We start from the raw sequence: 24,205 nt of genomic DNA, 5'->3' as shown, positions 1-24,205 counted from the left end.
TAAAACCCCCCCAAATAATTACTTTACCTGGTAATGAAATAGAGAAAAAGAGCAAATCTTTTGTTTTTGAGAAGCTGAACTATAATATTCATTTACTGCCCAGCCCCAGTATAATGCATCTAATGAAGTGGACATTAATCAAATCAAAAGTAGCACCTAAACAACCAGTTTCATCAAAAGCTGTGTAGACCACTGTGTCAGATGTCAAAGAAAGCAATCAATGGCTGCGTTCTGTGCTGCTGTGCCTTCCAGCCCGGCTGTGGACGGCTGTGCATGTTGAGCCACCTGAAAGGCCGTCAGAAATCCTGCGCGCTGGTCCGGCATGTGTCAGCGCGCCGCAGCGAGTGTCACACAGTAAAGCCTCAGCGGTGTCATTTCTAAAGCATTGTTGGCTCAACACTGTCCGTGCATTGTCCTCTCTTCTATTGCTAATGCAGACCTAGCAGTACAGGCCAGCCTATATTGTTTGCTGTAAGGTAAATGTGCAGTAGAAACTACTGGAACAGTTTGGTGAACAAACTTTTTTATTGTCTTTTTTAGGTTTAGCTGACCAGTTTGTTTCTGAATGCTAGGTATCACTCCAACACATGACAAGTGATGACTGGGTCTTTCTAATTAGTTTCATTGAAAAATTTACCACCCATGCACTCGCCAAACTCCTCAAACATAACTAATTTTTAAGAGTGTTAAGCAAAGGTATGCTAGATTTACAATATATATTTCATGATTAACAGCCATATCTTCTACACACATCAATATATCAGCTCAGTGTCAGTTTGGAGTGTAGTCATGTAGTAGCAGGTGCTGCTGACTTACCTGTTTATGTGGCCATGAAGCTGAATGGCAGTGGGAGCTGGTGCAGAGCGAGCAGGAGGAGGAGGGTGGTGAACAGTGCAGCAAAGTAGGCTGGCTTATCAGTTAGATAACAGCAGGGGGGTTTGGGTTGGGTGACTATGTTTGGGGAGGGGGTGGCAGGGGTTAGGCTACACGAGGCTCGTGTTCCCTGTGGCTTTAGTAATGTTAAACCAATACAGTGGTTTACAGGTATTGATTAACAGGAACATGTTTTGGGGGTCAAGGGACTAAAGAATTACCAGTAAGGAGAAAAAGGTTTTCTTAGCTGTTTTCATGAATTGATATTTAATATATAACATATATTTTATTATTTACTATGTTATTTACTATTTCATGGCGTTCAAGAAACCGTTGTTCTGTCTATTGAATGTCCGTAATGCAATGGGATTCAATTTGCAATGATATATACATATATATAAAAAAATACTCCTCACATTGGAGACGCTGAAAGCAGTAATTGTTGAGCATTTTTATTGATTCACACAAGTTGTTGATTAAAGGTAACCTGTTGAATTTCTGCCCACTGGTGCTGCTGAACAGTGTTTTGATGAGCGGGCCCCTTTTTGTTTGTTTCTCAAGCAACTGCACAAGACTGCACCTGTACGTGAGCGTGAGTTGTTGCCAGTAAGCGATTAGCTTAGCTTTTCTTAGCACGCAGACTGCAATCAGGGGGAAATGGCTAACCTGGTACAGTCCAAAAATACACCCAGCAGCACCTGTAAAGCTCACTGGTTTCCATGCTGTATCTTGTCGGTTTGACCTGTACGCAAACAGAAATGTGAAAACTGCAGCTTGTGGTTTTTCCCTCTGTCTCCAATCCAATGCTAAGCTAGGCTAGGAAAGCTTTAAATGTTAGCTTTTTTGAAGTAGTTTTCTCTCCAAAATGGACTCAATTTGATTTAAATTTGCAGTACTGCTAATTTTTAAGTTAGTAATGCTCAGCAGACATATTCCAGCACCAAAAACATGCATGAGTTCTGTACCCAGTCCAATTCAAAACCCTGACCAGTCAGATGTTCCTTCTAGAGGAGCAGCTGTGGTATACAGGCCTCAGACAGCTGGTGGTCAGCACCTGAATGCCATATTGTCAGACTTAATGAGACAACCTGAGATGGGCCGCTCGTTTGCTTAGCAACCTGCGAGCGAGTGAGTGAGTGTTGTGGTATACTGAACACTTGTGAATAATTCAATGCAAAATTATGTCAATGCTGCAGGCCAATAATTTGATAGCGGCAGGGATCAGCTTTCAAAGGGTCCGACTCTGAATACCTCCAAGCAGTGCTTCTCCCTGGAACGCTCGCTCCATTAATACCATGAAGCAACAGCTGGCTGTGTCACTTAGCTTTTGTTTCAAAGGTAGCACCTCCGTTATGTGATATTCTTGTGTTAAATAGAGGCTCGCTCTCTGGAAAAGTTTCCTTTTATAGCGTTGTCTGACAACTCGTTGAATTCTGTGCAGTTTTGTGAACTTATTCTAGTTTCCCTCTGCTCTCAGCCGCGACCGACAGATATGACGGAGAGTTTGAAGATACGGTTTGATTTCCCCAACCCCGTCATCCAAGCCCAGGTAAGCTACCAGCTCACGGTCAGAGCAGATGGTGACGTGGGAGCGAAGCTTTTCTCTGTGGTCCTTGTTCCCATTTCTGGTCCTGTGTTCTTTCTAATCACCGCCTCATTTAGATATCTCCATGTACTGGCTTGGAGTAGTTGTAGTATTTCCACAAGTAGGATTAGATTTGATGGTTCCTGGGTGGAGCGTGCAGGAGGAGGAGGATTTATCTGGAGTAATCAGCATTTTTGCATTGATATCAATACTTTATTTGCATGCATTGACAGGACTGTTACACAGAACATCTGGGTTGTAGCCACTTAAACAGCTAAGCAGACCAACCACAGTACCTTACATTCATCAGAAATGTCGGCCTGCTTTCTGTCTTCCAGACGGTGAGGAATCTTGTTGCTGCTGTGCTAAAGGAAAAAGGGCCAAATGGGCAAATCACACAGTCCTCCATCCAGGTGAGTCTGAAGGCTCCATGAAAGGTTGTCTTCACTCTGAAATGCTATAGTATTCCATATATGATTGAAGGTTTTGGAGCACCGATTCCAAATGTGACAGTTTTTGCCTTGTTTATGAACAGCAGAATAACTCCATTTAGTAAAGCAAGTTCGTAAAGGCGGATTTAAGCATCTTTAAGCTATTGGATGAAAATGGTGAGTTGTGTGTGTCATTGCTGTGTGTCAGGGTCCAGCGTTGGAGGCTCTGTGGCAGCAGAGCTGCAGTGACTGCGCTCTGGTGCGCTCAGCCTGCTGCGATGCCTTGGTGCTGCTGGTGGATCAAGGCCACGCGGACCAGCACTACGTCCTCAACAGTGTCCTCAACCTCCTGCCCTCTGCCAGGTACATGACAGACATTGACACCTGGCCTCCCTGACGGCTTCGTGCCTGTAAACTCAGAGTGTGGGGGTCATCAGCAGATCCCGTGTGTTTTGAAGGACACCGACAAAGGTTAAAGGAGAGCAGAACGTTACATGAGTTCCGGGGACATGGATCACTAAAGATTAGTGATGTCTCCATTTTCCCTTGTGTTTCTTAAGAAACGTAAATCAGAAAATAAGAACCAGCTGTTTTTCACATTGAATTAAGGAAAGAAAAGTTGCTCGATGCTTCTGGAAGCAAATAAGGGTCATTCATATTTTGAGCTTGTGAAATGGTGTTATAATAATTGCGGTTGTATATCAGCTTTTGTGTGCATGTGAGAAAAATGCATGCACGAATAGGAAGGATAGAGCGCTCTTAATTTGATCTGTGTCATAGGTAGTGTACATTTAGATGTTTTCAGGGGTGTGTCATCACTGAGTGTGGTTCCTTAATATGCAATGGTTGACAGTGTAAGCAAGCTAAGTGTTAGTGTTGATCTGGCAATGAACTGAGACGAAATATTTTCACTAGAGTTCACTAAAGAGGAATTTGGAAGAAAAATTTTTATATTTGAGTTTTCACTGGCTTAAAGCTGCAGTAGGTAAGATGGAGAAGAGAGCAGACTTAGCCTGAAAATTTGAACCAACACAAGTTCACGTCACTCCCCCTCCCTCTCCGCTGCACTCATGCCCTGCCGGCTGCCATGACAACCAGTAACGTTAGCCTTAGCATCGGAAACAAGCTAACTCTGCCCAGCCGCTACATCACAGTCGCTAACATACCGTACATGCTGCAGAGTGTTACTGTAACAATCACCATATTAGCTTTATGGTTATTTGTTGTCTTAGCCGTATATGCTGTTGTTGACAGTGGCGGTATGGGCAGTTTCTCCTTTGCGGGTGGCTGTTGCCCCACCATAGCGCTCACTAGCCTCCTGACGCCGCTCACAGAGCTGTTTGACTGAGCGGCAGCCGGCAGCATGGGAGGAGAGAGGGGGGCGGTTTGCAGTGTGTGAGTAGTGATTGACAGATGTCAGACACTCCCTCAGACACTCCTCTGGCTCTGATTGGTTGTTTTGTGTCAGGCGCGGTGGATTCTTGTAAGTCACAGTAGGAGCAGTAGGTGGGACCAATGGAGCCGTTTTATTTCACAGATTACATGTTTCATGTGCTGCTGTGTGGGCATAGGGACAGTTTTAGCAAATATGACAAAAAATTACAGGCAGCACGGTGGCGCAGCAGGTAGTGCACGTGCCTCACAGCAAAAAGGTCGCTGGTTTGATCCCCGGGACGGGCAGGGCCTTTCTGTGTGAAGTTTGCATGTTCTTCCCGTGCATGTGTGGGTTCTCTCCGGGCACTCCAGCTTCCTCCCACAGACCAAAAACATGCTCATTAGGTTAATTGGTGACTAAATTGTCCTTAGGTGTGAGTGTGAGCGTGAATGGGTGTCTGTCTTTGTATGTTGCCCTGCAATCGACTGGCAACTGGTTCAGGGTGTACCCCGCCCTCCGCCCAATGACAGCTGGGATAGGCTCCAGCCCCCCCACAACCCTGAAAGGGATGGTCGGGTATAGACAAAAAAATTACTTTTATACAAGTTACCTACTGCAGCTTTAAATGAAGAATGATGATGATGAACTGGATTTCAGTTTGGTTTATTGTCCTTTTGGAAATTTTCTTTGCATGGTGACTGTCAGACAACCATGACAGAAAAGACATTACAATTAACAACATTAACAACAAAGTGCTTGACAACAGCATCATCAACAAAACAAGAGTTAAGTCCAACGCCAGAGACGAACACCTCGAAGATTAGTTGAACAGAGCTTTCCTGAAGGATCTCTGGGCGCAGTGTACTCATACTGTAGGTGACACTGCACCTCTATGCAGAAGCATAACCAAGCTTTTAGTTGTAATGCCACCTCGTCCTTGCCCCCTCTGCTGACTTGGATCCATTAATTCTTCTCATGTCCCGACCGTCAGAGCAGGAGGATCAAGTCTAACTGCAGAATGACCTTTTCTTTTCCACATAATGTGACTCATCTTCGGTGGAAAAAGCTGAGGCAGCATTTTTAAATGACCTTTTTGCCAGTGGTTGATGGAACAAAAAATACTCACCAATACCTCTCTGTAAACAATAGATGACGGCTGTGTGGTCGTGGAAGGAGTCACTTGTTTGATGAATCCAATGAGATTTATCACAAATGTCTCAATTCTCCTCAGCTGTGTGGAGGTTTTTAGCAAATTGTAGCTCATTGTTTTGGTTTTGCAGCCCAAAAACGTAGTTTGGCTCACTCTCATCAGCCTGTTTCCATCATCAGCAGGCAGCTGTACAACACCTCCCCGGCACCAAACAGCACACAGTCACAGTTAGAGACTAGCTGATGTGCTTAGTGGAGCATTTTACAGCCAACAAGCCTGATGTTCTTCTCTTGTCAAGTCAGTATTGGACTTACATTCATCAGAGGACACAAACAGAACTTCAAATGAATCCCCACATTGCTTTGTTATAAATAAACCATAATTTGCTAACCACTTTGCCATAGCACATTTTTAGGGTCATAAAATGTCAGATTGTGTTTTACATGTTGTTGCGTTGCCCCCAAGTGGCCAAAAAGTCAATTCATGCAGTTTTAAAGAACAAAAAAAGAAACTTTGGTCGATCATTTAAGAAATAGAAAAACTGAGCGTGGAAGTTAATTCTTGACCTTGGAAACAACAGTTTGACAAATAAACAAAGCTTAATTAAATGAAGGCAAGCACACTAGTTCCTTGAGATTTCAAGCACATCTTCAGTTTTTAATCATTGGCTATATGAACGAATCAGTCAGCCTGATTCAGTTATTTCTCCACAGTTTTGAAGGACTCTCTTGTCTGTCTGTCTGTCTGTCTGTCTGTCTGTCTGTCTGTCTGTCTGTCTGTCTGTCTGAGTAAAACATTCTCCTCATGTTGTTTGAAAGTTTAAAGGAACAGTTCAAAACTTAATGAGATGTCCTGCAGCGGTATTTTTTTTTCACTTTTAGATGAGATAATTAGATGAGATAAGAAATAGTTCCACGACACAACTCCCCCCTCAAACCCCAACATGTCATTTTCACATTTCTCTCCTGCAGGTTGTGTGTGCAGGTTGAACAAATGGGACACATCAACAGTCTGTGAGCTTTAAGGGGTGTTGGTGCATATTTGAACACAGAGAAGCTCATTTCCCAGCAAGTTAGCTGTTCCTTTAAAAAACTGTCATTGTGTTTTCGGTGTTTCTTGACTTTCTCTGTGTTCTGTTTTTGCCTTGTGAACAGAAATGTCCAGGGGCTGATAAAGGTCATTGGACGGCTGCTCCAGATGCAGGCAGACCAGAGACACAGAGAAACCCTCTTCACCTGTCCTTACTCCATCAGGTCAGTCTTTGTCATGGACACAGTGTCTCAGCTTGTGTCTCTGTGACCCCACCCACTCACACCTGGTATGAAAATTCCATCTGTATCCAGACCCATCGCCTGGATGGAAACACTACATACAAGGTATAAATGTGTTTTTAAGGTTTTCTGGTGCTGATCAAGAGTGCATTAAAGAGAGCAGGTCTAAACACAAAGATATGGCATCTGGATACAGACCACACAAACACATTTTTGGCCATAATGAATACAAATTCACACACTTGTTATAACAAAATGTCCCACAATGACATTAAACATTAACATTATAGTGTTGGCAAGCAAATATATAGAGTTAGATAACTTTCTAATCACCAGCTACTAATAGAACAGTTTGCTAGTGTAGGCAATCATTGTGTGTGTGTGTGTGTGTGTGTGTGTGTGTGTGTGTGTATGTATGTAGGGTACCGTTGTTTCCCTGTGCTGTAGTTCACAGTTTCACCACGTGGTGTCACTGTTTTTGCACCAGCTGTAGATCAAGATCATATAGTTATCGCCTCATCATAATGCTTTGTCCTAGTTCACGTACTTTTTGGTGGTTAGCGTTATCTATTTTTAGCTGTTAGCCTCGTTGCTTTCACATCTCAAAGTGAGGGGGTAGCAAAGCGATCAACGCTGCATTTGGTGGCACGGTGGAAACACTGTCGCCTCACAGCTAGAAGGTCCCGGTTCGATTCCCGCTGTGGGCGTGTGCTCCACCATGCCTTCGGTGCCTGCTGCTTGAGGAAAAAGGGCCTTTCTGTGTGGAGGTTGCATGTTCTCCCCATGCTCACCTGGGGTATCCTCCATTAAAATACCCCCACTAAAAACATGCAAGAAGATCACCACCTGACCAATGGTGATGGAAGGAAGCTGGATCCCTGGGCACCGGTCGGCTGGCAGCCCACCGCTCCTGGTCTGCCGCGGAGGAATGACATTCCAGGATAGGTGAAAAGCTGAGAAAGAATTTCACTTGCATGGCGTATACAGTTCCCTCCCTGTAACTCTCTGTGTGCTGTGATAAATAAAGGTGATTTCTTCTTCTTCTTCTTCTTCTTCTTCTTCTTCTTCTTCTTCTTCTTCTCCTCCTTCTTCTTCTTCTTCTTCTTCTTCTTCTTAAGAATAGTGCTTTTCACTGATTGGCCGAAGGAAGTGAAAACGTCATTTTCTGCATCCTTCATTTTGGAGTACTACTGGAGTATCTCTCTGGTGTAACCAAACTTTGGAACAGCTTAAGCGTCAAACTAACCAGCTTCAGTGCATCGTTCAGGGTGAACTTTGCACCCTAGATTCACAGAGCTGCAGCAATGGGCTTCTGGGATCGTTCATGCTGGCTCACTGTCACATTGTCGTGGCTTACTGGAACACTTGAGTAGAACTGAGTCATTGTTAGTGTTATGAGTAACATCTGTGCTATTTCTGCACTGTTTGTTATCGACATTTCACTCATTTTCGGTTTTTATTTAGTTCATCTGGATAAACTTTGGCTTCTTCACACCCTGTCTGATTGTTTGGCTGCCCGTTTTTCTTGACCTGCTCGACTTTTTAGCATTTTCACAATGTTCTAAAGTCAGCAGTGACTGTTCAATAGTTGAGCCACTGGAAATGATGGTCAGATTTACCGAAATGTTCAACAACAGAGTGATGCTTTAACTTAACGCTCGCAGCTGAAACATGGAGACCTTGTTCCTATCTTTTCGCTGAATGAAAACAGACATTTTATTGGAAGCTTTTGGTCAGGGAGCTGTCTTGATGTGATAATGCAGAGGATTCAGTCTCTATGCAGAGCAGGGCTCGTTCTCTGTGGTGCAGGGCAGTCTAACTGGTTGAACACCCTCAGGCTGATACAGTGTAATGCTGAGAGCCCCCCCCCCCCTCCCCCTCCAGTCTTAGATCTGCACTTCTGCCAAGATCCTGGGGCCTCCTTAATCAGTTACAGCGGGTGATAAAAAGACTGTGCTGCTTTGTCTTTTTTCTTTTCCTTCAGGTTTCCCTTCCTGCCTCCTGCACTCCATGTTTCTCTCTCTACCTCTGACACGGTTACCTCCTTCTTTTTTTCCCTCGCTCCCTCTTAACCCCTCTTTGTCCACATCTCTATCCCTTCTTTCTCTCTTTCCTACAGTCTTCTCCTCCTTCCCATTGTCCTTTTCTTTCTCTTTCTGTCTTCATCGCTGTCTCTGCTGTCTGCTTCTGTCTGGCAGCCTGAACCTCCCTGGTGGGAAGATGAATGTGTTGAGGGCAGCAGGGTGGCGCCGTTGGCCTGGCAGTCTGGCCCGCCATTGGTCATTGGGTCTAGCACTGCTGGGTAACTGTAAATGCTGCGGGATTAATGGAGGATGCATACTGGTGCCCATTGTTGACCGTCTGCTCGCCGCTGCCCCGTGCAATCTGCCACTGAGACTCTGAGCCACTTCAGCCCCCAGCAGGATCAGGGAAGATTCAGTCCGCCACACCACCTTATTTCTCATGTGCTGAGTCTGGCTGTGGTAACGCAGTCTGTCCCGTCTGTCCCCTGCAGGCTTTCCCACATACTCAATGTATCTGGCCTGCCTGCTCAGGTATGGGTGTAACTGACACATTTATATTGAAATTTGTGCCTGTGTTACAATGACACAACAGGTATTCAGCTGAAAGCCACTTAATGGAACCCTCTAACCACATTTTGGTTTGTTTCCAGTCAATCAGGGTACTTATCATTAGCAGCAGTAGCAATCATCATTGAACAGACAAAGAAAAGGTCACTAACGGAAAATCCTACATTGAGACGTCACTTTAGCCTCAGCGAGGTTGGATCTTTGAGGCTGATGCCTATGTAGATATTTCCTGCTTCGAAAGAGTTCAGTTACAATATAATATATCAGCTGATAAATGCAAACATTTCTAGTAAGGATCCATTAAATTCCAGTCATGTACTTTATGTTCTTGTCATGCATGAGTCTGTTTCTTTAGAGTTTCAGATGTTTTGCTTCACAAACTGAAGCTTCTTGACTTCAGTTCTGCTTATTGGATACATGCTATCCAAGGCTCAACTTCCAAACCTGTTTCTGTGCTTGTTAGTGAGACACATTGTCTGAATGTCATCCTTTTTAGGATGAGGACCATCCCGTTGTTGAGTGAGGAAGAGCGGTTCTGTAGATCATTTGTAAGGAAGCTGCCATATGTTATCTGTTAAAGATTGCTTAAAGATTAAAGGCGGCTCCCAGAGATTTGTGAGGGGTAATGTTTTGGTGAGGTTTGCCTGCTTTCAGATAATAAATCAGACCTATGCTCCAAACCTAGACTTCACCTCAGAGGTTGGTGTAACCTGCAGACATCTGTGCTCCGCTGGGCGGTGCAGCAGGCAGATCTTACCTGGCCCATTTGTCTGCCAGCACTCTGATTCAGCTGTGAACTTGGGGTTGAACTAAAAGGAGGAACGTCCCTGCCTTGACTTCCTGCCTCTTCCTTTGTGTGGCAGCTGAAAAGTAGGGAGCGCTATCAGAGGCTGATGGATGGGAGCTGTATTGAAGCGGAGGGTTTGGAGACGGCCGCAGGGAACATGAGGAGGGGGCACAGAGATGGTCAGATAGATTACACCATGGGAAGAGGGAGTAGTAGGAGGGGGGAGTCGAGCTGCTGAGTGGTCCATGTCTGGGCCACACTGCAGGCTGTCACAGGAACAGACACGCTCAGTCACTAAACTTCCTTCCTACACTTATGTTGTGATGATTGATGGAACACACTGGTTAAGTGGACCTGATGGAGGTCCCCCCGTCCCCTGACACACACACCAACACCAGCCCCATTGTGTTAACCTCTGGCCTGTCTGTGAGCTCAAACTGTTACAAAACGCAGACTTCACCTTGGATTTGACCTCAGTGTTTTGTCTGGACTTAATGGGTGTGCAAATTCAAGAGTAATGGAGGCTGTCCATTGTTTATATGGACAAGACAGGACAGGACAGGTGGAGGATGGGAAAACTTGTGACAATGGTGTAATGGAGACACCTTAGCCATCAAGATAGCTTCGGTTTTCAATGACTATTGTATTGCAAATAATAAGCAAACATGATCATCATGAGGACAGAATGTGAATGTTAGAGACGTCTGGCTCACGTCATGTTTTACTGGACTGCTATTGGACAGGGAGTGTTTGTAGCTTATGAACAGTGAAACAGTTTGCAAACAGTTGCAACAGACTGAGACCTCTCTCCTCTGGTTAAACCTTGATTCACGTCATATCAGTACTTCAGGCCGATCAGCTTCAGAATTTTGAACCAGGACCTTCAGCATTTGGATCAAGAAGCTTGTGAAAAATGAGGTGTGTCAGATTTGGTAGTCTACAGCTGTTTTTTCAATGTGTCAGATACATATTTAATCAACATTTGAACTAATATAAGTATTGGATCAGACTGGGCATCCGCAGACACCCAATATTCTGGCTGCTTGTGTTGTGCCATAATGAGTTTTTTCTGGTCTTAAGTGAAATGCCTCAACAACTACTGGATGACCATGAAATTTGAGATTGATGTTCCACACAAGATTACTTTACTGATGCCTTAAATTTTCACTCTAGCAGTTCTAATAAAATCTGTGTCCCCTGCATGAGATTAAAATGAGAAAGTGGAGACTGGATCCGTGATGTGAACATGGCCTTTGCTCTGTCCCGTTGTTTTGCAGGAGCAGCCCTCATCCATACATCACAGCCCTGGAGAACCGAGTGGACTGCTGGCCGGCTCTGCTGCTGGAGATTGATGACTTCATTCAGCAGGCTGCTGACAGGTTAGCATGGCTGCATCAGAGGCCTTGAACCCTCCATCCAATCACTCCCTCCTTCACTGCATGCATTTCAAAGCCATCTGTGACAAGCACCCCATGCCAAATAACTCATCGCACCACTGACAGCTGTGATTATGCAACACTGACAAATATGGACATACACACACACCACAGTATAGATGAGTTTCTCTGCAAAGCTTCAGCCTGAGAAAGTTTCAGTTTCACACCTGTTTGAGTGGTATCGATCTTTGATGTTAGCCAACCTTATGTGGTGGAGTTGGAGCTGCTCATCAGCACACTGTGTGTGTATGTGCTGCAGAAATGAACCAGCCTACGTCACCATGCTGGTCCCCTTCCTGCGATACCTGTACTGTGAACCTCAGAGGCAACCCCAGCACGCCCTCCTGCGACACGGCCTTCTCAGGGTGCTGCTGCCCATGCGTCCAGGAGCTGGATCGGTCCTCCAGAAGAAGGACCAGACACAGACGTCCCCAGTGTCTGACAGCCTGCTGCAGTGCCTCTGTCAGCTGGTGCCACACATGCAGGTGACGCCCTGATGTTGGAGTGCATTTAGGGAATAATCAGTGTAGTTAGCATAGTGTAACCTTTTACGACTGAGCGACATTTCAACCGTCAGGTAAATCAGATATGCTTTAGGTAAGATCAAATAAAAGACCCTGGTGTACAGTAGCTACATTTTTATATAAACAAACCTCATCCCCCATTAAGAAATTAGTAGTTTCCCCCAAAACAGAGTAGCTTTGTTGAATTTATCTTCCAACAATGTGTTGTCATGGACAGTACTTGTTGGAAGCATGTCAAAGTGTTGGTGTCTGTGGTGCCAGGTGGACAGTGTGGAGGCAGTGCTGGAGCTCTGTGGATTCGTAGACGCTCTGCTTCAGGGTCTCATCCCAGCCTTGGAGGAGCGCTGGAGGACCGAGCGAGTCGGGCTGCTTCTTCAGCTCCTCTGTGCCTCCCAGCGCTGCCTCAAATTAAACGGAGACTGTCGGCCTCTTCTCAACTTACTGCAGCAGCTCCTGCCTGCCTGCCAACAGGTGAGGCTCATCATCCCATAACAATCAGATTCATTCAGATTTCAGGGTTGGTGTCTAACCTTTATTGTTATTGTAGGAGCTCCCATTGGACGAGCTGTTGATGGGCGTGGCCCTGCTGCTGCTCGAGGCCCCTGCAGCTCAGCAGACCAGCCTGCTCACTCTGGGTAATTACTGTCTTAAATACATGTCTACTGGGCAACTAAGGCTGAGACTTGCAGTGCTGGACACACAGTCAGATGATATGTCATATATCTGCCCTGTAACAGTTCATGGCGGTATGATATGTATGCTTTGAGAAGTTCTCCTCCAGCATCCAGTGCATCAGTTGTTAAAGCTCTCCTGCTGGCAAATCCTGAGCTCCAAATGAAATGTTTCAAGGAAACAAAGCCAAGGCCAAAGACTCTCATCGAGTATCATCTTTGAAAAAAAAATCCTTTGTGTCTCTCCAACACCTACAAATGGTCTCATTTACAGCGTTTCATCTCTAATTGCTTTTGTAATGACTATCATACCCATGTGCATGATATGAAACTCATTATAGGTTATTATACTGTATCACTGTTATTATGGCTGCACCACATGCTTGTTTTGATACAGCAGATCTACATGAAAAATTAAATTTCACACCCCATTAGCAAGCCGTCAGAGCCCAGAGGAAGCAGATACATTTTTTATTATTTTTTTTTTATTCCAAAAAGTGAACCCACCCCCTCAAGAGAACAGGCAGTTTTTGCTGATGCGGTTGTCGTTTCTTTTTGTCTTAAAAAGAAGATCCATTTAGTAAAGTAAACAGTCTGACAAACCCACTGTACACTACCTGCACAGTGCCAAGACACGGAGAAACTAGCTGGTGAACACAGTGGAACATATCTTATATTGATCTAATGCTTTTCTTGGGTCCCCTAGTTTCCTAGAGAGGAGCTGATATGTACTGTGACATATCATATCATTCTTCCTGGATGACTCTGCAGTATAGTACTGCTGTGATTAGAGGGGAAATGGTTTTCTCCTGATTGCTAGCAGAAGCTAGAAATTCCTTTAGTCTGTGCACAGCGTGTTTTCTGAATATGTAAGAATATAAAAAGTTTTTACAGACAAGCATGCAAGTCCACACATCTGAAGAATAAACCATATTTTTTTTAGGTTTAAATGGATTTTCGACTATGTGACTACAAAACATTTTCCTGGATCCTTCTTAAAAGTTTTTTTTTGTCCTGTCTTGTTTACCTCTCACAGCACTGACTTTAGTCCCTGAGCAGGCTGAGCTGGCGCCCTGGTTGAGTCCAGTGCTGGTTCTTCCTGTGCTGCAGCTCCTGTCCTGCTCGGCCCTCATTGAGCCGCTGACCGACCGGCGGACTCACGGTGTCAACCAGGACTTAGCCCACAGCCTGCTCCGCAGCATCAGCAGAGAGGCAGGCAAACGCCGACAGGTAACGCTGAGGCATATCATCATGGGTAATGTTCAGATGAAAAGATTTTGGCAGTATCAGTGTCAGCCTTCACCAGCCAAAGGTGGTTAAAAGCACTTTTAGCCACATTCACAGTTTTTTCAATCCTGGAACTGTTGCTGAAGCTCTCAACTTAGAGCTCATGCAAATATAGAATTCCTATGTTAACACCTTTCTCTGTCACTTGTTGAATTGTTGATCGTTGATCGCTGTTTTCATTTCTTGATCTCTCCCCTTCTCACCAGTCTGGTCCACCATTGGCACTTGCTCTCAGTTCCTGGTACAACGAGCTCAGCGTGGCTCTATCCATACTGCGCAAACTTGCAGATGATCCAGCAGCGGCGGCTGATTGGCTGCTGTCTGTCAGCTCGGCCCTGTCGTCGAGCCAGCAGCAGCTCTGCTCCCTCACCCTCATTGTGACCCATCTCATCATCATGGGTCAGGAGGACGTCTGCCAGCTGGCTCTGGATGCGAGCCAGGCCATCGCTGCAGCCGACCCCTGCCAGGTAGATAATCCACAAGGCTTAGCAACACAGAGACTCTCAAAGCATTTTCTCTGGAGCTTTTTAATAAGGGACTTGAATATTTGACTATGGTGCTTAGTTAAAACTGAAATATGCACATTTCACCTCAAGGCAAAATAAGTGATGCTAGTCCTGCAAAACAGCAGTTTTACACAAAATGTGCAGGTGATCCGCTTAAAAACACACCACAAAATATTTTATTACTGTCAGAAAAGCTGCCATTGAAGAACACTCACTGTCTTCTGTTGGAGAAGTAACTCTTCATCCAGACGAGAGCTATGACATACCACAAGGTTTGAGCTTGTCAGTTGCAATACTGTGGGCGATGGTATTAAAAGCTGCAGTAAAATCCAAGACCAACTAGTTTCCTGTCATCCATGTATGTTAACCATTCATCAGTCATGTGTACTAGTGCTCGTGGAGTGTGTCTATAAGCATGCTGTGCTGATGTAAGTAGTCAATTTTTACAAAAATGATTTAGCATTTGGAGATTATCTTCTCAAATATCTTACTCAGCACATTTTATTAATAGGTCTGCAGTTCTCCACAGATTCCACTGAGAAAACATCTATTAAAGATATGACATATTGCTTTGGAAAGCAACCTAGCCACAAGTGAATAAAAAAATACATATGTATATCCATCCAGGTTATCTTTTCCAGGAGATGTTTCATCTGAAAGTCAAACTTTGCCCGCAACCATCTTTTATCAGTTTAACATCATCCACTTGCATACAAGAACTCAAATTGTCCACCTTGTTGATAAAACAAAGCTGTTAAAAGTAATTAACAGCACCGTATAGCCTGAGGACGAACTGACCTGCACAGTCTGCATACTTTTCTGAATTGGCTGACTCGTACATTATGTCATCCAAGGTGTTCTCCACTGCATCTGCATTGTGTCCCAATCTTTAATTATATATCAGCTCTTACATTCACAATACCCTTCAACCCCTTTCAGCGCTTCAGCTCCCATTCCAGCTTCTTGAAGTGCAGCTCCTCTTCAGTTATTTGCAATAAATGCACATTTTAAGGCAATTTTTATTCCTGTCTGCCAAAGTGACTTTTTTAAAACCTAGCAAAGGGCACGAATGGTTTATTTCATTTACAACATATTGATATTTTTGGTTTTGGACCTAATGTGTCAGAAGCGTTGACACTGATTCTTAGAAATGCAGCCTTAAAAACCCTGCGTCCCTTCAGCTTTTCTGCAGTTGTATAGAGAGGTTTAATCTGACAGACTTACCTCTGACCCTCTGGGACTGTAAATGGAGTCACTAGCTCCAGACGATGATGTGAAATATCACATGGTGCTATAGGCCCCTCATTATTTGGGCTCGTTAGATGCCTCAGAGTATTCTGCTGCTGGTTTAATTGCTCCCAGAGTGCCACTTGTGCCGGTCGTTTGATGCGTTAGTAGAAGGTTATTGGCATATTTGAATCCATTGGATTTCTCTCCTCATGGTATCATATCACCTCACATCTGCCTGTTTACTCTGACAAACACTCAAAACACCTTGTAGGTTTGCAGTTTCTCTTTTCTCAACCGATGAGAGAAATAACAAAACTAACTTTCGTGTGTAGATGCAGGAGGAAAGATGACTTTAGATTTGTTTATTTATTAGTGATGTTTTATTGGAATGATGATGCATTGATTTGAAGTTTGTGGAATATGGTCAGCAGAAGACTTTTCAGGGATTCGACTTGAAGGAAAACCTCAATATTCTTCTTCTCTGCCCCTTCACTTAATCTCAAGCAGGTGAAGTGGTTGCTATGCAACGGCCAAGGTGCAGGGCAGCAGTAAGAGCTTTATGTTAATTAAAGGCTGCTACACTGCAGAGCTGTTGACTACATGCATCCAAGAACCCTGACATGTTCCTGTTTTTTGACTTGAGCATTGAAGGGAACGATGGACTGTCAACCCTGCATTGTCTGTCATTCAGCTCTCTAACTTGTATCATGAAGCTTAATTTGATCAGTGTGGAAATGAGCTGGGACTCAGACGTCCATGACCGTGGCTCAGACTGGGGGGGGGGGGGACGACAGCCCATAGCCTTAATGTTAATGTGTGTGACTTGAAACTGACACCACAGCTCTCTCACTCTCACCTTTTAAAGATGTGCTTGCAGTGTTTCACACCCCAGAGACATTGTCATTCATTAGAAGACATGCTTGTGTCCACCTGATGAATATCTCCTTTTAGCTCTGGTGCTGAGCAGTTCAAGTATCGTGAGTTTTTAAAGCTTTTTCACTGAAAACAGCTCTATAGGGATGAGTGATATTGCAGAGTTGAAGAACATTTTTCACATTACACACAGTACACATATTTGTTTGATTCATTTTGTGCCAAAAGAACGGAAAATTAAGGAATTGAAAAGTAAAATAAGCTAGGAAAGACAAACAAAAGAGTAAAATAAATTTGTTTTAACAAGTAGATGTAATTGATTAATAATATTATAATATTTCTCGTTACACTCCATTTTAATGGCTTATCCCCCAGTATTGTTTGATGATGTGATATTTTACTGCCTTTGCTCAATGATATGCAGCTCCATTAACAGACACAGTGTCTATTTGCTAATTGGCCCATCTCCTGACAGAAATTATCCTGGACAGAAGACAAAGAACGTTTTAATAATTAGGCACCAGGAGGGACCAGACTTCAGACTGCTGCACTAGGGGAAAATGAGCATTAGCAGAAGTCAAGCTTATCTCGCAGCTCTTATCAGAGAAGCTCAACAGCTGTTGACTGAACTTATTTTTAAGTGTGTGTCTTTGGTTGAGCTGACTGAACATGTTTAACATTATAATGAACACATTTTACAATGAACAACTCTTCTGCTCCAGTTCAGTTAACTTAAAGTCGAAGGCACTGGTCACTCATCTCTTTATGAGAAGACATTTTTACAGTGCATGAAGGTTTTTACAGTGTAACGTGGAGTGCTTTGTGTGATGACAGCGGTGCGCAGCTGAACCGCTAAAGCCCTGAACACAAAACTTTAATGTTCAATATCAGACCATTCAGATGCCTAGAAGGACAGAAAAGATCACGTCAGAGTGATCTTTTAATAAGCTTATTCTCATCAACCCTTCCCAAAAATCCCTCCCTCTTCTTTAATATCTCTGCCTGAACACCTGGTGATTCCCAACAGGTTAGATCTCCTCAATGTCAGCACAGAGAGTCTGTAGGCTAAGAAAGCTGAGAAAGGACTCATTTCACTGACATGTTGGATAAATATTCGCTCTTGTATGACATTTCTGTTTCCCACATCCAAGCTCACATGTGTGTCTGCAGGTCCCTTCCCTGATTCCTGTTCTGTTGTTCAAACTGGGGAAGGAGAAGAATCCAGGCCAGGCTCATGCTATGCTCAACTGCCTGCCAAACCTCGGGACTCACAAGGTACTGAGCACAGCTGGCCTCCGCTGTCTGCCTTTACAGTGAAGATGTTATGACAGAAAGTACAAACCTCCACTGATCGTTCTTCTTCATGCAGAATTCATTCTCTGAGTATGAAAACCTCATATGCAGAGGTCTCATTGTCAGACCTGTGAGAATAAGCAGGAAGCTCATTTCAGATGATCTTAACCATTAACAAACACCATGTGCTGTAATGTTCCAGCTCTGTGTCCCCATGGTGCTGCAGACGCTCCACATGCTGGCCAGCGCCCCCAAGCTCAGAGCAGTGGCAATGCGCCTCATGACTGTTCTCTGGAAGAAACAGGTCTGTATCACTAACTTCTAATCGTCTTGTTTATATATGTAGGCCTTCTTTGTTCTTTTATTTTTTCTCTGTCGTCTTCTTGTTCGCTCATAACTGACTTCATTCCTTCCTGTAAAGGATCGAGTCTACCCGGAGCTGCAGCGTCTGCTGGGCCAGCAGGACAGTAGGGTGGTGGTGGGAAAGGACACCCAGTGGGAACAGGTCCTGGCCAGGGCCGCCTGCCTCAGGGACATCTGTAGAGAGAGGTCAGACCACCACACACGTGGTGTCTCACACGAGGGTCTGATTGACTGATTGAACACAGTGAGAACGGACAAAGACTTGACAGCAGGAGCTCTGGTCTTGAAGATAGGGCAGTGGCTCTGTGCAGACGTAGAATGATCTGCGCATAATCTGTGGAACAAATCATTGATAGGAAACATAATGTAATATTATTTTGCAGTACTTTGGTATCATTATGTTTCTTTTGCTCCAAGCAGTTTCTGTACATCTGCACACTGCACCGTTCTTTCACAGCCACCTTCAGTCAGTGGGCTCAGGCTAATTTAAGAACATGCATATGAACATGGTGTGTTTGGTCCTGCACATTTGATTTAAAATACAGTGTAATTGCAAGCACCTCATTGTGTAGTGAGTGAATAGGAACAGAAATCTGCTTGTGTGTGTTTGTGTGTGTCAGGCCTTACCAGCATGGAGGGGACATGTTAGCTGCCATTACACTCACTTTAAACCAGTGCACCAGACCAGACCTGGCAACCCCTGCTGCTCTCGCCCTGCAAGGACTACAGGAGCTGTGCCGGGCAGAGGTCTCTCACACACACCTGAGACCAGTGTACTGCATGCACGGCAAACGTAGCCACAGAGATTTATGAGGCTTGTTTTGCAGGTAGTGGACATCATCTCAACGTGGAGAAGTCTTGGGCCCGAGCTGAGCGGCGACTCCCGTCCACTGATGGTCAAAGCCATAGCTGGACTTCTGGCTCTGGTTCCGCAGCTCGCGGTCAAGTCAGAAGAGTATGAGGTATCTGACCTCCTTCAGGAAAGCGTCTCTTTGACACTGGAGCTTTGTGTTTTTGTGTCTTCCTGTCTGTTTTTAACTTTGGCTCCCCCCTGTGGTAGCATCAAAAAATCCAATGACTAATTCTTCAACAGTCAAAACAATTTAAGAGATACACATACACACATTAAATACATAATTTATACTGATTTTTAAGCTTCCAAAGCTAAGGATTAAGTAGATAATCACAGTAAAAAGAAAATGAGCTAGAAATCCTTCAGCTGGTGATGATCACCGAGGGCCTGAAGCTCCTTTTGTAAATTACAATTAACCCTGGCTAAATGGAATAACAGCTTATCTTTGGTGAGCCTTGAATCTCCTTTTTAAAAATACATGTTGTTACTTTTGGAAAATGAGATGCTTAAATCCTTTGAAATTCTTTTTATCTCTGTTTCTTCAGAAACTCAAAGAGGAGGTGGTCAGCTTTCTCTGGAACTACGCTTTGAGCAAGGTCTGTGTACTGGAGATATCTGCTGTGTGTGTGGGGGGGGGGGTGAAACCAAATGCTAGATGACTGACAGGCATACAATTAACTGCACAGGTTTGTGAGGGCAGCTATTGAACTGAACCTTCTTAAAGCTGCACTAATAGTTCATTTCATCTCAACAATGGATCAAATGACTGTGTGTTATGTGAAATGACCTCTTGTGGTTTTGCTTTGACGACCCCAAAAGTAAAGAGCTTCTACATATCTGTGTACGTACAAGACACTGAAAAACTGTGTGTGTTTGCTGCAACAGGATCCAGAGGTGGCCAGCTGTGGGTACAGGGCTTTGGCAGATTTTCCTGAAGCGGCCCACACAATAAATCTCCTCCCTGAGGTGGTAAGTGTCCTCCACTCTCCTAATAGTCTCAAATGTATAACTTTACATTCTACATTTGTTCTTCACACAGTTTATATTTGCTGATTTTCCCTCCAAGAATGTTATACAAGTGACTGAGTGGAAAATATATGAGTTACGGGAAAGTTAGCATTTGGTTGAACTAATATACTGTATCTTCAGCATTACTTTAGAGCAGGGGTGTTGCAAGTCGAGGGCCAGTCTGGTTCAGTGTTTATTGAAAACTGATTGAAATGACCTTATTGCACATATTGTACCTGGAACTAACACAGCCTATAAGTTACTGCCTATAAAACAACATTAATCATTAAATAAATGAAAAATTAGTTGCATTCATTTCTTATGGCTTTATCTGCAGCTTTCCATAAATGAAAACACTTTCCCACAGGCCAAGAACAGCCAAAAAATAATTTCCTTTCCTTGAATCTGGAACTAACACAGTTTATAAGACCGTTTTTATCTATAAACAGCAACATTAAACATTAAATACAGTTGCATTCACTTCTTCTGGCTCTTTATGCAGCTTTTCCAGAGTAATTTACCTGTCATGGTGTTTAATGTCGTTTAGTGTCTTCTTACGTTACATTCTTTCATGACAGCCACACTGTCTCTGCACAGAAGACAAACAGCTTTGTCCTTCATATCTGTGAACACATACTCTGCCTCCCACCTGCCTTGAAAACCCCTGTTTTCAAATTCCACCTTCCGTTCAGCCATTTTTTGGGGGCAGCTGAAAGTTGACCACAGGTAACGAGCTCCATCAGGCTGCTGATGAGCGAGTGGGGCAGGGACTTGCGCTCGTGGGCCTTTGATTGACATGCCAATGCACTGGCAGTGGATTGTGGGACTTGTAGTGGTGCGTGCAATATACCGGCGGGCCAGCTCTAAAAATAATTAGATATTATCATATGGGCCAAAGGTAATTCCATCATGGGCCGGTTTTGGCTTGCAGGCCTTGAGTTTAACATATGTGAGTACTGCAGAAAAAGACGTCTTAGAACAAATTATTCAAATGTCAGATGTTGAAAGGTTTTAAAATATGTGGGAAAAATGGATTTAGATATCAGTATTTTTATCTTTTTCTACCACTGCCATGTCAGTCTTCACATGTGTACAGCTTGTATGTCCATATAACACCGTTAGCTGGGTGTTGTGCTTGCAGTTAGCCATGCTAACAACAAACCATGGGCGCAGTGTAGCCAACGCTACCTCTACTTTTGCCTCTTTCTCTATAGTTTTATTATTATAATCTCCTTCACCGTTGCCTTGTTTGTAATTGTTAGAAATTCTTGACTCTGTGCTGCCCTCTAGTGGATGAATTGCTTGACCTCCACACATGGACACAGAAAGTATGTGTGGACAGTGTTTTTTCATATGCAAAGTGGGCATAAATTAAACATTAGCTGTACTATGTGTTATTGCTAATTTCTGATATGCTAGCTTGCTAATATAAGAGCCTTAGAATGTTAGCATGTGAGCTTTGTGAGCATATTAGCATGCTGATGTTGACAATTGGCTCATCGACCGCTGTTGCCAACTACAGCATTGCAGAGCTGCTAGCATGGCTGCAGTCTTGTTCGGTCTAAATTAGAAAAAAATGAAGATTACATTACTGTCTTCAACAGCTTGTGCTGCCCACTGTAAATCACTTTTAACTCCATCAAAATGCTTAATATTTATCTACTCATCTCCTAGATCATCCACAATACAGCACAAACAGCAGCGAGCAGGTGACACGGGTTAAATGTTGGATATAATCTGATGCCACAATATGACCTTATCATTGTTTAACGCCTAAATAAATATCTGCTGTGTCTGTTGCTGCTGCTCTGTAGGCCAGACCAGCGACAAAGGTTCCTGAAAACGAGGAGGATGAAGAGGGGAAGGAGAAAGAAGAGGAAGAAGAGAAGGATCTCTCCATCCCAGGTTCATCGTATGTGAAGCTGATGGCACTCACCCCTGCGTCTGTTCTGCCAGGTAAAGTGCACTCACATTGTGGTTTATGGTCGTGCTTCATGATGGTGCTGTAGTGGTTCCAGTTGGGCCACACACTGAGGCAATGGCAGGAGGCGTGGATCCAGTTTATCATTATCATTCTGAAGTTGAATCGTAGCTCCTTCTTACACACACTCATCTTTTTTTTCTCTTCTCAGCCTTCGAGCTCTTCCTCACCTCACTGGTGAAGCAGGAGATGAGCCAGATGCCGCGGGGGGTCTACTTCTCTGCCCTGAGGGGGGGAAACCTGCGTTCAGACCAGGGCAAAACAGTGGCAGGAATTCCAGCATTCATGCTGAAAACCTACGAGAAAAACAAGCAGCCTGGGCTGAAGCCTGGACTAGCAGGTGACCGAATCCACCCTCTGTCTGTGTAAACCTGAAGATTGATTACTGAACAGGTGTTTACGTTATTGTGTCCACCCTCAGCGACTGTGCCCCTCACGTATATGACAAAGAAACGATGTCAGGGTGATGTGATAGGATGCTGACGGCTGATTGTGTGTGTCGTAGCTGGACTGCTGCTCTGTTACGGGCTGCCTGTGCAGACGGACCGCGATGGCAGGCCAATCGATCGTTTCCTCATCAGCCGCAGCCGCAGCTACCAGCAGACCCTGGCAGCCCTCATTCATGAAGTACGTCCAAACCTGCTCCTCCTCTGCCTCGCACGCTCCTCTTTGGGTTTAACAAAACTCCTGCTTGTTGTTTTTGGATGTGCAGGTGAACATTCAGCCGTCTGAGTGGCACCAAGCTCTCCTCCTGCCGCAGGCCTGGCGAGGGTTCATGAGCCGAGCTTTCCAGGCCGTCCTACAGGTTTGTGCCATTTTGAATTCATGTGTGCATGATTTATGACAAACTCAAGACTACATCAGCTGATGGTTTGCTCAGTTGCAGTATAGATCAGGGATTCTCAACCTTTGATTGTGTGACACTCACAATAGAAGACCCTGACTCACATGAGCAGGTGGTGTTGAAAGGCAACATAGGTTTGCTTGCCTGTTTTGCAGAGAGGGATATTGAGTGGCAGCCAGTATCCTGAATAAAGCAAGGTCAGCTTGTGTGAGCTGAACCTTCAGGCTGCTCTCTTCTGAGAGTTCCATCAGCTGCAGCCGAGGCAGTACCACTAGATAGAGCTCTGACTGATTGAGAATGGCTGTTATCGGTGACTCATTTGTTATCGCATGGATCTTTGTTCATGTGATAACAGGTGGTCGTTTTGTGTAGAGCAGAGAGATCATAGCTTATAATAAGCAGACATGGTAACCACGGACAGAAACTAGGACTGGACTCTGCTTCTGATAGGTGGGTTTTATTGTTACACAGAAAAGTCCAGTTTGCTGGTTCATTTGTATGTTTAAGGTTTAAGTTACACATTTTCTGTTGAATTGAAGATAAAAAAGATTAATTTCACATTAAATTTCCACTGAAAATTATTTACTAATCGAGTTTTAATTTTCATTTTGGCATTACACATTTTCAAACAATAGGTATTTTTGTCCTTCATCTTGCACACAGAAATTGAAAATTAAATTTTGGTCTAACAGAATGACTTCAATTTGATTGTTTTAATATTGGCAGCTCTGGAATTCAATGAGTATGTCTCCTTCTGAAGATGCTGCATTATATCTGGAAAGCTGGAGTGATGAACCAAAAATGCTGTTAGCATGTCAACATACAGCGTACTGTCCAACCTCATAACAGCGGGTCGTTACAGTTACTGCTGAAAATGGTATATTATGGTATATAAATGACACAGTCACTACTAATAATTACATAATTATTTATTTCCATTTTTCCTTTTTGTCTTCAAAAACCCCTTCCTGTCACACAATGAACTGGATGTCCTCCATGGTAAAGTTACCTCTGTGTGTGTGTGTGTGTGTGTGTGTGTGTGTGTGTGTGTGTGTGTGTGTGTGTGTGTGTGGCTTCAGGGTCGACGTGCTGATTTGGAGATGCAGCAGAAACAAGGCAAAGAGGACCCACAGGAGCTACAGTACAAACAGCACTGTGCCTGGCTGTGGTGAGAATCACTTAAAGCAAATATACTGTACCTGTATGTTTACACACAGCCACAGTGTACTACATATATAGTGTAGTGTATACATCACTCTGATGGAAGTATCAG

At 44.0% G+C, this 24,205-nt stretch overlaps 1 protein-coding gene across 1 annotated transcript in view; it reads left to right on the top strand.

The window, feature by feature from the left end:
- The first annotated feature begins 2,365 nt into the window (after positions 1-2,365).
- The window catches only part of focad (focadhesin), a 32,030-nt gene continuing 10,190 nt past the window's right edge, over positions 2,366-24,205 (top strand). The window contains exons 1-22 of the mRNA XM_070993518.1: positions 2,366-2,422; positions 2,797-2,871; positions 3,098-3,252; positions 6,569-6,667; positions 11,341-11,442; positions 11,759-11,984; positions 12,285-12,494; positions 12,571-12,658; positions 13,731-13,924; positions 14,188-14,448; positions 17,761-17,865; positions 18,086-18,187; positions 18,305-18,432; positions 18,867-18,993; positions 19,074-19,208; positions 19,645-19,695; positions 19,985-20,068; positions 21,922-22,063; positions 22,240-22,428; positions 22,594-22,715; positions 22,801-22,893; positions 24,012-24,100. Coding sequence (XP_070849619.1) covers positions 2,366-2,422; positions 2,797-2,871; positions 3,098-3,252; positions 6,569-6,667; positions 11,341-11,442; positions 11,759-11,984; positions 12,285-12,494; positions 12,571-12,658; positions 13,731-13,924; positions 14,188-14,448; positions 17,761-17,865; positions 18,086-18,187; positions 18,305-18,432; positions 18,867-18,993; positions 19,074-19,208; positions 19,645-19,695; positions 19,985-20,068; positions 21,922-22,063; positions 22,240-22,428; positions 22,594-22,715; positions 22,801-22,893; positions 24,012-24,100 — 2,834 coding nt within the window. The remainder of the gene's footprint in view (positions 2,423-2,796; positions 2,872-3,097; positions 3,253-6,568; positions 6,668-11,340; positions 11,443-11,758; positions 11,985-12,284; positions 12,495-12,570; positions 12,659-13,730; positions 13,925-14,187; positions 14,449-17,760; positions 17,866-18,085; positions 18,188-18,304; positions 18,433-18,866; positions 18,994-19,073; positions 19,209-19,644; positions 19,696-19,984; positions 20,069-21,921; positions 22,064-22,239; positions 22,429-22,593; positions 22,716-22,800; positions 22,894-24,011; positions 24,101-24,205) is intronic.

Source organism: Chaetodon trifascialis, chromosome 23, assembly GCF_039877785.1.
Source record: "Chaetodon trifascialis isolate fChaTrf1 chromosome 23, fChaTrf1.hap1, whole genome shotgun sequence".
NCBI lineage: Eukaryota > Metazoa > Chordata > Actinopteri > Chaetodontiformes > Chaetodontidae > Chaetodon > Chaetodon trifascialis.
The sequence above is the reverse complement of the archived record's forward strand: the minus strand, read 5'-3'. Positions and strand labels throughout refer to the sequence as shown.